Here is a 14,100-nt window from a genome sequence, read left to right on the forward strand (position 1 = left end):
TACCTCAATACTCTTGATGCACAGAGAGGAGAAGAGAGAGGAAAAGGCAACGAGGTCGGCAGGAGGTAGAGAGAGGCATTTGTGGGCGTGGCTAAAGTCTGTATGAGGCTGACACACGTCAGCCAAAGAGGAGCAGTCCTGGAAAACAGGGAAAAAGACCCCGTTTCCATACCGCACACTCAGTCTTTAGGGTGAGCTACATGGGGGCGTGTCACGAGAGAGAAGATAAAGGTTCTAATAGTCCTACACACACAGCCTTAACACCGCTGCGTGTGCATGTGCACAGAGACCATGTAGCACAGAGAGAGGTGGTCCAGACTAACACTGCATGTGTAGTCTACCAACACAGAGAACAGTACTATAGCCCTTTTCCTCAAAGAAGGACTATAAACACTCATAACTGACAGCTGAGGTTTCGCACATACCTCCTTCATACTGAGAGGGTTGACAGGGAAGCTTCGCCCCCCTGTGAGTTCAGCATACTTCTTCTCCAAGCAGGCAAGACTCTCCTTTTCCTGTGAGAACGGCAAGATACAACATTTCAAATCAGCAAGGAGCAGAGAATCAGTTGCAAGCAACATCCTCTATATATAGTTATTACATTTCCAATATGGTAACTTTATAGGATAAGAAAAAAAATATCTAACCCAATCTAAATTTCAAAAAGCAATTTTGAAGCATTTCTACTGGTCTATTCTTCAAATTTTTACACAATGTTGAGATTCAAAAGAACATCATAAAAAAGGAGACAAGGCTTTTGTGTAATATTAAAACACCATTATATATAAAGTTTTGTCCTTTAATAAAAATGCTTTCTGTTTGCCCTGTAACAAACACGATTAGTCCATATACATGAAAAAAACAAGCTGCCAACACATTTGACTATTTTTTAAATAGTTTTTGTAATAATTCACACATATACACCAATTTTATAAAATATATAACAGCCCATATTTATGAGATATACTACAAGGCTGCCAATAAGCAGAGGTATTTTTCATATAATAGTCTTGAATGAACTGTAATAATAGTTCAATAATAATAATAATAATAATGAGTACAGGGAGGTTGGACAATGATAATGTGAAAAATGAAGAGGATCAGACAGAACTCGTATAATTTCCAGTATATTTATTTGAATGATAATGCCAAAATTAATTATGACAAATTTACATTTTCTCTGCACACACTCACCCTTTGCAGCATCATCTGTAGGTTGTTTTTCTCTTTTATAAAGCTGTCCTTCTCCTTTTGGGCCTGCTGGATTATCTGTGCAGACTGCTTCTTCAGGGCTAAGAGTTTCTCCTGGAGGTGAGCAAAGGAGACGAACAATAAACACAAATTTATACACAGACAGTTGTACACAGACAAGAAAAACCCAGCAGAATTTACTGAAATATGTTGTTTATGTGACATATGACATTGTTATTCAGAGCGCTTAACGTAAACTAAATTTTAACTCTTTTCCCTTATCTTGTAGAGTTACTGTTTTGAATATACAGCAGAAATGTCCAATCTTATCTGCAAATGGTCCTAAAATAACTAGATTGACTAGAGTGACTAGATTTGAATTTGTTTTAGATATATCTTGCACAAAAAGTAGTTTGTCCTACTTTAACAATTATTAGCATTTAGAAATTTTGCAAAAAGCCAGCAGCACATCTAGCCTACAGCTTCATTTTTCTTCATTCAGTGTTCAACTGGTATCTGCAAGGTCTTTAAACTGTATGAACTCATTGGAGCGGAGTATATTTTTATCAGAAGTGGAATCAACCAAGTTTTTCTCATTCAGAGCAGCTGCACAGAGTATAGAAACAGCTTGCAGTACCTTGCGGGTGACTGTACTACGCTGGTATTCTGCAATCTCTCTGAGGATCTGCTGGGTTTTGGTCTCTTTCTCCTCGTCCTGGCGGCTCTCCTTCTCCAGCTGCTGGAACTCGAGATCCTCAAAGTGCTTGGTCTTGACTTCCAGGGCTTCAGAGTCCTGTATTACACAAACACAGACATATACATGCATGAACTTCAGTGGTAAAATGTGAACATACTATGTGCGCAATCAGTGGTCCAGTAGGTCAAATTTATCAAACATTTTAGAGTCGAAGTACTGGTCTTAGAGCAGCTCTTGTTAGCAGTCTAACTGCCTTTAGTGTTGAGGAGAATGTATCAACTGTCACCAGATCAGAATTTTACTCTAAGTTGATACAATATCGGTTGATACAATATCGACACTTCCTGAGACAAGACAAGATTACTTATAATTAAACGAGTTAACTTGTGTTACTATAAATACAGCGAGCTATTGTTTTGTAGTTCTGCTAAAAAAAACAGCCTTGAGGCTCTCAGAAGTTTATGTTACCACTTTACGCCAAATCAAATAAAGCTTGTATTTTGAAAAATCGATTATTCATTTTCTGCTATATTAATACTGCCCACATGCGCATACTTGTGGACCTCAGTTCCCAAACCAGCAAATGGTCCAAGCTAAGGCCACTGGTTCCAGCCCCTGAGCATAAACAAATAGTTAAAACTTTCATGCCGCCTGAAGGCAAGCATCTGCTCTCCTGCTGGCTGCCACTCGAGGCGCAGCAAGCCCTACAACTTACACCACTGACCCCTGACCTCCAAACAAATCAAGTCATCACATGCACTAGCAAACCCTCCAGACCCCATAAAAACACAGCCGCCGTCCAGTCCGGCTACAGCCTCGGCCCTCGTTCCCCACATTCTCAACTGTTTCATCACTGACTCCTGCCCCATTAACCACATACACACACTTTCCATTCCTGCCTTTCACCCCTGTTCCGTGACAGCTCAGTGTACAGACAGTGGGTGGTCACACACACACACACACACACGCCATTACAAAACGGGCATCCTGATATTATGGGCATCTGTATAGTTATAAGTGTGAATGGAGCATGCAATCACAGCCTGATAGAAAACGATAAAAAAGCAGGACTAATATAAAAAAGCAAGACTAATAGTAGAACTGCACGAATATGAACAAAAATAAAACTCACAGTTATTAAATACTGAATTGTAATTATGATATGCCTTTAAATAAATGTAACACTTTTTTGTTTAGTATACATAAGATTTATTATATAATATCTATACTGTTGCTGTTGTGTCTTAAAAAAAAAACTCCTTTATTTTTGTTGTAAGAAAAGATTTTATCCCGAAAGAAATTCTAAAGCATTTTATTGGTCCATGCATCATGATATTTCTAAGGAATATAAAAAAAATGTCAAAAGGTAAATAATAATGGCAAAAGAGGAGCAACTATATGTGTATTTTAGTTATTAATTAAATATCAAAAAAGAAAAACAGACTGACAAACCCTTGATTAGAAAATCATATTTTTACCAGTGTTTGTTTGTGATGGGATAAATGTAATACAAATTTGAGAACAGTTTTATGTTTCATGTTTTATTTTCCTTCACTAAGGTGGTTTTGTTTTATTTTAGAACAAACATTTTTTGATTACAAAAGTTTTCTTTTGTATGATCAAATTTTACAGTGATGCATTACTGTCATGTAACTGAATTAATTTAGTTAAATGTCTCATTTATCATTTTTGTTCAGCTATTTTTGTTTCTTTGGCATAATCAGTGTAGATATACTATTAATGTATCTGCCTCTTCTTACTAAATGTCAGACATCTTACTTCTCTTTTCTTGTTATTCTTGTTGTTCTTGTTCCATTGTTCAAAATACACCTTGGTGATAAATGATTAAAAAAGTGATTCTTATTCTATTAAAATTAGATTTTACCAATTAAAATCAATAACTTATTGTTATGACTGGAGAGAAGATATTAGAAGTGAAAGTCCCGATAAACAAACCATTTTTTTTTTTTTAACACTAATGGTAATATAACTGATTGTGACCACATGATCTTTCTGATTACATCATCCAATCACTCATCCACAATGTCTGTGATTGACTGCAACATTCTTGGAATTTTATCAAAAGCTCAGCTGTATATTGCAGCCTCCTGCAGTATCAATCCAGCAATGTATAATACTGTGAAATTGATTATTAACCAATAAATCATGCAATCATGAATGAAAGGAATTAAACAATTGTTTGTGGTGAGTGAGCAAGCAAACACAAAGGAGGAGGAGGAGGAGGAGGAAGAAGAAGAGCAGGATGAAGACTCCACGCGAGTACTGACCCTGGAGAGCTGGTGGAGGAGCTGCTCTTTCAGGGCCTCGGGGCATGTGTCCAGCTGAGCACGCTGATTGGCAAGCAGGGCGGCCAGCCGCTCTACCTTTACCCGCTCAGCATCGAGCTGGGCTTTATCCTTCAGCGCACAAACAGGGCAGAGAGAGAGGGCAGAGGCGTTAGTGCAGGCGCAGGTCGGGCAGGGCGGGTTAGTCACTACACCAGGATCAGCAGTAGAACACATGGAACATAGAGGAAGGTGATGGATGGGTGGAATTATGTGGATCATTATGGCAGGGGAGAAATGCAGTATGGATTAGTGTGGTTTTGAAACAGGGAAAAGCTTTTGATATTGTCTATTTTTGGTACTAAACCAAAAATTAGCTTTTTGGATGCATATTCTACGTTCTATATCAATATTGAACCCTTTTAGCTGTACTTGAGCTGTTCTTGACCTATGCTGTGGGATTAATACAGTCAATGAGATCAATTCTGACTGGCTGGATCTTTCACAAATAAAATGAGACACATCATGTCCAGAAAGCAGAGTGGGCTGAAATACTTAAGTTCTAAACCATGGATCCTTCTTTTACATCACAACCATGATAAATACAAAATGGCTGTCTTCAATTATGTTCGGAATGTTTGAAACAAACCTTTAATTTTTAAGGGCCCATAACCTACACTTTTATGATATTATACTATTTTCTCCTAAGGTTGAAAGGAATGTTTGTTTGGGCTTATGTGTAAGGAATATTCATAATATATATTTCATATATTCAAATAATATTTTATGAGTGATTATGTGCCAGAAATGCACTATAACTGAAGCTTTCCATGTATTACTTGCCACATACAGGTAACCTAGCAACGATGCAGCGCTTACAAGCTAAACAGCGCAGCTACAAACAGAGCAGCAATGTTACTATTTTAACTCGCAGAGTTTTTATAACCAAACAGATCGTATTTTTCCTCCTTTTTAACTCAAAATCTTTCCATAAACAGCGATAATGGAACTGTGCTATAATTGCAATAATACACTCCGTGCAGGTCCGTGCTATAACATATATTATTGGCACTGCTAAGCTGATCTATGGCACTCAGCCACAGCAGTGCCAATATTACATGTTATAGCACAAACTTCGAGTGTATTATTGCACCATCGTAAGACATCTTGTGCAAAGCGCACCCTCTGACCCTCATGGCACTGAATCTTACGTATCCAAGCAGCTGCCAGAATAACTAGAAGATGCCGGAAGTTGACCTGAACTCAAACCCATAGCTGCACCGGGGCCATAGGTGCTGGTCACTCTGCCGAAATTCCAGCTGAGTGTGTGGAAACAGAGCACACTCAGTATGGATATATATATATATATATATATATATATATATATATATATATATATATATATGAGGCTGGGAGAGCATGAAACGGATAGGGGGGATTATCACCTCTGAACAAGACTGACTGGCTGCCATCGAGTTTCTACCCTTGTGTGTGTGTGTGTTTTTGTTCAGTTGAATACCTGAGACTTCTCTGTCTGGACCTTCTTCTCCATATCCGCCATCTTGTCTTTGAGCTGTTCTAAAGCTTCTTTCTCCTGCTGCAGCTGAGATATCTCCGAGTCCTGTTCCCCTTCTAACAGAGCACGCTCTACCTCCATCTTCAAAAACACAAACAGACACACTCGATCAAAATTCATTCCTCAGTGATGCACTGATATTAATTTAAATGCACACATTGTTCTGAAAGCCAGAAAATGGGAGTAAAAGACAGATATGCAGCACTGGGTTGGGAGTTATGGACAAAATATACACAACACGTGAGGATATTTTCACATCATGCAATATGCATCATCATGCATATTGAGTCATTACTTGTTGGTCAGGGAGGAGCTCTGATTGCTACTGGAAATTAATAAATCAAATAATAAATCAATTAATACATTAATTAAAAATTATGAATTGCATAAGTCTAATAATTTTTTTAATTATTAAAAAAAACTAACAGGACACATTTTAGTGGTAATTAAACTTCACTGATTTTAGAACCACAAATTGCAAAAATGTAAAAAAAAAAAAAACCTTAACAAAACAAAACAAAAAACGTTTATACTATACTTATATAACTTAAATAAATATACAATAATAATATTACAAACACATTAAATTTATTTATGTGTCCACATGGACCCTCAAATGAATATTATAAAACAAGACCATTCAAATTTGTGTCAATAATCTTTTAGCTTAAGACAGTGCTTATTAGTAAAAAACCTTGTCCTACACACATATACACACACACAATTTGGTTATTTAGCTGAAAATGTGGATGGTACTGGAGGAAAACCACTGTTAAAAAAACTGCTAAAAGTGGAACACGAATAAATGATATACACTTGTCATTTTTTTATCCTTTAATCTTGTAGAGTTATGAGGGCCTCTACCTCTCTGACAGACTCCTCCATCTGGTTGTCCAGCTCTTTGATCTTCTGCTCCAGCTCCTCCATGTTATTGAGCACCTGGATCCTCTCCTCCTCGATTCGAGTCACCTCCTGCTTCACCTCCTCCTCGGGCCCCTGCAGACAACATCACAACCTCACAATCCAACAGCGATTCCCATCCAGCTACACTGGGGCAAATCAACAGACAGGAAGATCCTGTGTTCCTCCTTACTAGAGAAGGCAAGTGTCTACTTCATTTCCACAGTCCACAGTTTAGTAGAGGAATTATTTAGCCTCACGTTTGGAGAGAACAGATAGTAGAGCAGCTGTCCACACATATGCCATATCCCCCTTTAATCTAATAACCACTCTGTCCATACAGCACACACATGTTCCATCAAAAGATACAGTGTCTGATTTCCTGAAGATTAAAGTAAGTGATCTGTACTGCTTCTGTTTACATAAATAACCCAATAGTTTTGGGATTTTTGTGCTAAACTTACTTAGTTTAAAACTAATCAAAGTCATGCTTGACTACTTTTGACCAAAATGACCTGACTGTTCTCTTTTCCAGACCGAAGAAGACAAAGACAAGAAGAGAAAAGGTGTTTTTTAGTTTTCTTCAAAATAAAACATGATTACATTTACAAACTTTTAATAAAAGCCTCTTAATATTTAAATTTGTGGCTCCAAAGGAACTAAACAAGAATAGAGAGAATAGCGAGATTAGTGAGAGAATAGAAAAACAGTCATCAACCTGCTGTTTACAATGAATTATAGAAGAAATTACCCACATGCTGACATAGCATGGCAAAAGTGTAACTGTGAACATGGAGAACTGCACATAGCAATTATGTGTGTGTGTGTGTGTGTGTGTGTGTGTGTTAGTGTGTGTAAGGGTGACATACAGGTGAAAAGATGAAGAAAAGAGGCTTTAAAAGGATAACGTGACTAATCTCTCTCCCTCAGTTCAACACAAACACACCGTGCGGAACCTCGCTTTATTTGGACAACAATGTTTATCTCTGAAAGGCACAGTTTATGCTATGGAGTGTGTCCCTGACCTGCACACTAACACAGAGAGAGAGAGAGAGAGAGAGAGAGAGAGAGAGAGAGAGAGGGGGGTGCATGGAGACTTACAGGCATACAGGAAGGCCGACATAGGCAAAGAACAGACGCATAGACAGATAGAGATATGGTAGACAGATGCACAGACAGAGCAAAAGTTAGACTTTGATAAAGATAGATAGACAGATAGACAGATAGATAGATCTTGTTACATTTGCTGTAAAAATAAGAAGTGTAGATGTGATCTATGTATCAGACAAGTGGACATAGATAGATAGGTATATAGACAGACAGACAGACAGAGACAGACAGAGAGAAAGAAAGAAAGGCAACAGACAGAAAGGCAGATATAAAGTAATGTTAGAGAAGACATCGGACAGATTGACAGCTGCATAACCAGACAGACAAGCAAACAGAGTAGATAGATTCACAGACAGACAGACAGACAGACAGACAGACAGACAGAGAGGCTTCCAGAGTCTTGTATAATTTGCTGTAAACATATAAAGGGTAGATGTGATCTATGTATCAGATACAGAACACTCTCCTGCAAAAGACACTTAATTACATTAGGGCAGCCTGCGTAAAAAGAACACCCCCCCACATTCTTTTGTGTGCTGAAAAGCGAGTCAGTGTGTGTGTGTGTGTGTGTGTGTACACTTGTGCATACGCATGCCTGAGGAGGGAGGAGAGGGAGCTTGAAACCTCTCCAAATAGCAAATGAATTAGGCACAGGAAGAACGAGTACTAAATATACAATTAACTTACAAGATTATACACACAGGAAGCCACGTGAGGAGAGCCAGGAAAGACCACAGTGACAGACAGAGGTCAGCAGAAAAGCACTGCAAATTAAACGAACGGGAAGAATAAAAGTCTGAATAAAGGAGCTGTGTTTCTTTTGCACATGTGCACAAAAAGAAAATGCCAGACCAAGACCTTCTGTCTTAAGATAGCATGCAGGAAGGAATCTGAGACAAAAGTCAGAAAACAGGTCAGAGTATTGACGGATATTGGGATTGTATGAGTGCCTTTTCAATTCTGTAATTTACTGTTTAATACAGAAACATACATAAAGTAGCAGAATTAATGTATTACAATGTATCACAAACACAAATTGCGTGTATGTGAAAAACCATGAGTCAAGATTTACTTAAGGAAAATGGCCCTAAAAATGAAATTACGGCCCCATTTTTGATATTATGTTCATGTAAGAAACTATATAAAATGTGTTTAATGCAAGTATTTAACCCTGAATTATTGTAGAAGCTCTCTAAGCACACAAGAATATTACCCTAGCAATGACACAACTGGCTTACATTTTACCTTTAGGTTCCAATCATAACCAAAATAAGTTAACTTCTTCTCCATAAAAGAGTTAACTTAATTCAAATATCACTGTTCAGACTGTGAATCTGAAGGGCAGCTGTGAAAATGAGGACCAATAACCATTCTAAAAGACATTAAAGATAAATGTTGCACACATATCTATCCAGAAGAAGGCTACAAAATAATATCCACATGTTTGTATGTCCTAGAGAGCGGTGCTTGATCTAGTGGAAGACAATGTAAGCTATATAAAACCACCTAGAAAATTCCCCTTACTAGGCCATTCTTCAAAACTCAGTATATGAGCAAGAAGGGGATGAGTGAAGGATGCCACATAAAGGCCAACAATCACTTTAATGGAGCTGCAGAGTTCAGTTTCTAAGAACTGGATTGACACTGCATTAATCAATGATATCAATTCAGTTCTTTATTCAGCTCTACTTATATAAGAGGTGTGCCTGAGAAAATGTGTGGCACAAACCCAATGTGTAACACTGTCCATTTCTAACAAACACAACCCCAAAAGTAAAGCATGGTGGTGGCAGTATCATGTTAGTACAACTGCTTTGAAAACTCACCTTGGTGGTGCGTGTCATTCGAGGAGATGGAGTGGGAGCAGAGCCCAGACTGACAGCAGGAGATTCTGCCCTCACATCTCTCTGTCCACTGCTGCGCCGCTGGCGTACCTGGTGCTCCTCACTGACCTGGAGGTCCCGGGCTCTGGAGCTGAAGCCATTCTCCACAGAGCTACTGGACAATTCGGTAAACAGAGGCTCATCCTCAGACACTTGCAGCTTCTCTAGCTCCTTATTGATCTTCTGCAGGTCCGCCACAGCCGAGCTGCTCTGATCCCTCACTGAACACATACTCAGAATGGTCTCTAGACGCTGGCGCTCCTGAAAAAGAGAAGAAAAAAAAGATAGTGTAAATACACATACAGCTCTAAAAAAAAAAAAAAAAAAAAAAAAAAAAAAAAAAAAAGGGGATCACTTAAAAATGACTTTCTTTGATTTTACCAAATTGAAAACCTTTGGAATATAGTCAAGAGAAAGATGGATGATCTCTATGGAGTGAATTTTGCGCCAAGTTTTACATAAAAAAATTAAATCTGCAATCAAAATAAAAATAAGTTTGCAAATTCAAAAGAGAAAAAATATATAGCAAATACATATTTTTAAATATACTTGGTTACTTTGTTATCCTTTGCAGTTATTTAACAATTATTTTTTGTGAATTTTCTGAGGATTTTTGGGGATTTTTCTGTTAAAGAATTTTGCTTCTGCTTCAGGAGTTTTGGCACAGTTTTCATGGATGGGCGGGGATTAGAAGAAGGCGTTTCCCTTGAATCTTCATTGGCCAGTTGGTTTTGAACTGACTGCTGGTACACTGAACCCACGAGACTGACCACGCCCACCCTGCCAGTTTCAAGCATTCTTTCAAAAATGGGGAGTGAACAGGTTCCAGTGCACAAAAGCAGCAGATACTTTTACAATTAGATTTCATTCAAATGTTACGTTTGTTATATTTATTTTCTAAGCAAGTTTTTCACTCCATTAAAAAGCTCACGTTAGCAAGGTGTGCTAAACATTCATGCACAAATATAGTTACCTAGTCAGTGAGTTAGCTAGTTACCTAATCAGTAAACTAGTAAATTAGCTAATTACCTAATCAGTAAACTAGTGAGTTAGCTAGTTACCTAGTCAGTGCATTAGCTAGTTACCTAATCAGTAAACTAGTGAGTTAGCTAGTTACATAGTCAGTGCATTAGCTAGTTACCTAATCAGTAAACTAGTAAATTAGCTAATTACCTAATCAGTAAACTAGTGAGTTAGCTAGTTACATAGTCAGTGCATTAGCTAGTTACCTAATCAGTATACTAGTAAATTAGCTAATTACCTAATCAGTAAACTAGTGAGTTAGCTAGTTACATAGTCAGTGCATTAGCTAGTTACCTAATCAGTATACTAGTAAATTAGCTAATTACCTAATCAGTAAACTAGTGAGTTAGCTAGTTACATAGTCAGTGCATTAGCTAGTTACCTAATCAGTAAACTAGTAAATTAGCTAATTACCTAATCAGTAAACTAGTGAGTTAGCTAGTTACATAGTCAGTGCATTAGCTAGTTACCTATTCAGTAAACTAGTAAATTAGCTAATTACCTAATCAGTAAACTAGTGAGTTAGCTAGTTACATAGTCAGTAAACTAGTGAGTTACCTACTTTGCACATGAATGTTTAGCACCCCTCACTCAAGTGAGCTTTTTAATGGAGTGAAACACTTGCTTAGAGAATAAATATGACATTAAACATAACGCTTGCATGAAATTAAACTGGAAAAAGCATCTGCTGCTGTTGTGCACTGGAACCTGTTTGCTCCACATGTTTGGAAAAACGCTTGAAACTAGCAGGGTGGGCGTGGTCAAAGATCAAAGAATGAGCTAACATAATATTGTATTTGGGAACTACGTATGGCTTATTTAATTTATTAAATTGTTAAAAGAGACAGAGAACATCCTAAAATGCTGAAAGCTAGAACTATAACATCACAACAGATCACAACATGTACTTTGTCCACACATTCGCAGGACAGTTAAACATATCCTTTGGAGCTGCAACCAAGTTTGTATAGCGTTTCTTAATAAAGAACAGGAACATTTCACACCAATGATCCATCTGGGAATCACACAAAACTGCTAAACCTCAACTCTAATCTCACACACTGAAACCTGCATCACTATACTTATACTCTTCCAAGACATCTACTCTCCATTCAGTAACATTCTATTACAGCTCTTCAACAACCTCACGATCTGGTGGCTCCTCATCCTGAGCAGCAGAAAGAAAAACTGGAGCAGAGAATAAGAGATTCAATAAAACTCTCAGTGGATGAGACATCTGAGGGAACACACTCCCCCGGGAACCTGCTTTGAAACTGCTTTGAACCTGATTAACAGGCCGGAAAAGCTCTGCATGCAGCGCCTGCTGTGGAAATAAACACTCAATCTCAGCAATCTGCATGACAGTTAACACGTGCATAGCAAATATGAGCCAGGACAAAAAGTCCAGCAGGTGGAGCTTCATCCAGATGTGCATCAATTATGCAGTCTATGATGTAGCCAAATGCAAGAATCAAGTCCAGCAATAATTCACAGCTGATGCTGAAGTTTATATACAGAGCTCTCAGGCTCCAATTTGTTTGCCAAATGTCTCCTGTCTGTGCATACCAAACCAATACTGTAACCAGTTTTTTATAATTTACTGAGCCTTGATGTAAATTAGAGATGTCCTGTTCCAGTCCTTAACTCGCTGTAGGCTGCAGAGAACACAAACATGCCAAAAGTCATGGAATAGTAGTTAGTAAATTGATTATGAAGTGCTGTGCTCCATTCGGCATGTGCGTGTTAGCAGTATGTTTCTCTGAAGGGAAACTTAATACAATGAGTATGTCAGCAAATATCAGTTTGAAATGGCTGTACCTAAAGGAATAAATCACGTTTACTGTTCTTTAAATAACAGCTTTAGAAACAGCATTTTGCTCTTTCTCTTTCTGATACAGCCAGTAAACTATTTCATGCTTTGCACCACCAATGAAGGACACGTTTTACACATGCATTTCTGAGCAAGCTGAAAGAAACAGAATCATCACTAAAATTAAGAGATGTAGACTGACAAGAGTAATACTGGTAGTGAACTAGTAGACTAACAATACAGGATTTTATACAAACATAGTGTACCTGTATACTGGTTAAGCAGTGTAAATCAGCTGTTTTGTTTGCTTCACCAAAGCCACACAGTGCAGTTAGCAGCATGCTTACTTTGCTGCAGCAATGACAGTGATGTCACTTCCTATTTCCTATTCTTCCTAACTTCCTATTACAGGTCAATGATTTTGAAGCAGGTATTTTTAGGTAAAAATGCTACATAATTCTGATTTAAAAAGAGCTGAAAAGTGTGCATGCACCAATTAATCATTAGTCAATCATTTTTAAGATACATTTAGGCACATTGACAAAAGGGGTGGACGATATATATTTGGTCTCTAGTAGATATATAATGGGAAATGAGGACAGTATACATTTTTCTTTTGATAAAAACAGAAAAAAGTAGTACCCTGATGTGATAATTAGGGGCCCAATATTGTAATATGGCCCAATATTTCAGGGTATAATATTGTTTACAATACTAAAAAATGTTGGTGTTGGTGTTTTCAATAAGCATGTATTTATGAAAATCAAGATTTTAGTAAATAGCAACTTAACGGCAACATGCTTGTCTGTTCATGTCATGCAGCCCAGCCAGCTGTTCAAATGAAGAGATCATGACAAAACAGCCACACTCACCATGCCTACGGTGCTAGAGGTCAGGGGGCCGATGTGCATGGTAACAGCCACATAGAAAGAAGACCGATATGGCTAACCCAACCAAACCTGAGCCAGCGTCCCAGCAGAGCCCTTTCCACAAGAACAGATATGATCGTTTTGATGGATGGGAGAGAAGATCTTTGACGGACTGCTGTGGATCGGAGAGTCCAGCTCTGAGCAAGTAGGTGATGAGTGAAATCAAATGCTGGCATCATAGCTGGCATTGGACAGCGGAAGAGCTGCAAATATAGGAGCGAGTGATTTAATCCTTCCGCTTTTCCCCGTGCCCTACACTTCCAGCTGGTGCAGTTCAGGGCATTACAGAGGGGTGAAAAGTTCCCACCAGATCACTCTCTCTGCCCCTTCAGATATACATGACCAGCTCAAATGTAAACAAGCCTAAAAGTGGAGTGCTCTCCCTTTACTCGCACATGCTCTCTTTCACTGCTGTAAGCTGACATGTTTTAAAAGCCTGGACACAAACCGCCGTTTAATTGAAGAACCAAACCCAAACACACGGACACTCCAGGGCACACGTGTGTAAGCACACACTTAATTAACTTCTCCATGTTTAGAACTGGCCTGTAGGTCTGGGCCTACTTTGCAGGGTGTTGACCGTGACCTCATAAGTGAGGGTGAGGACTGTCAGGACTGTGCGGAGGGCAGCTCTCAGATTACTCACCCTACTGTGAGCTGAGAGGGGGGAGCTGGGGGGCTTCACCTTGGCTGAGG

General features: G+C 38.5%; 1 protein-coding gene across 5 annotated transcripts in view; it reads right to left on the bottom strand.

Annotated features, from left to right (window-relative positions):
- The window catches only part of phldb2b (pleckstrin homology-like domain, family B, member 2b), a 79,267-nt gene that overhangs the window by 21,506 nt on the left and 43,661 nt on the right, over positions 1 to 14,100 (bottom strand). For 4 of the 5 annotated variants that reach the window (XM_049462723.1, XM_015606631.3, XM_015606633.3 and 1 more), the window contains 7 exons: positions 9,586 to 9,903; positions 6,614 to 6,745; positions 5,693 to 5,830; positions 4,177 to 4,305; positions 1,829 to 1,984; positions 1,195 to 1,305; positions 426 to 515 (listed from right to left, as the gene is read on the bottom strand). In XM_049462723.1, the coding sequence (XP_049318680.1) occupies positions 426 to 515; positions 1,195 to 1,305; positions 1,829 to 1,984; positions 4,177 to 4,305; positions 5,693 to 5,830; positions 6,614 to 6,745; positions 9,586 to 9,903 (1,074 nt within the window). The remainder of the gene's footprint in view (positions 1 to 425; positions 516 to 1,194; positions 1,306 to 1,828; positions 1,985 to 4,176; positions 4,306 to 5,692; positions 5,831 to 6,613; positions 6,746 to 9,585; positions 9,904 to 14,100) is intronic. The other variant, XM_049462724.1, reaches the window with a different exon arrangement.

This window comes from Astyanax mexicanus, chromosome 1 (genome assembly GCF_023375975.1).
Source record: "Astyanax mexicanus isolate ESR-SI-001 chromosome 1, AstMex3_surface, whole genome shotgun sequence".
Classification (NCBI taxonomy): Eukaryota; Metazoa; Chordata; class Actinopteri; order Characiformes; family Acestrorhamphidae; genus Astyanax; species Astyanax mexicanus.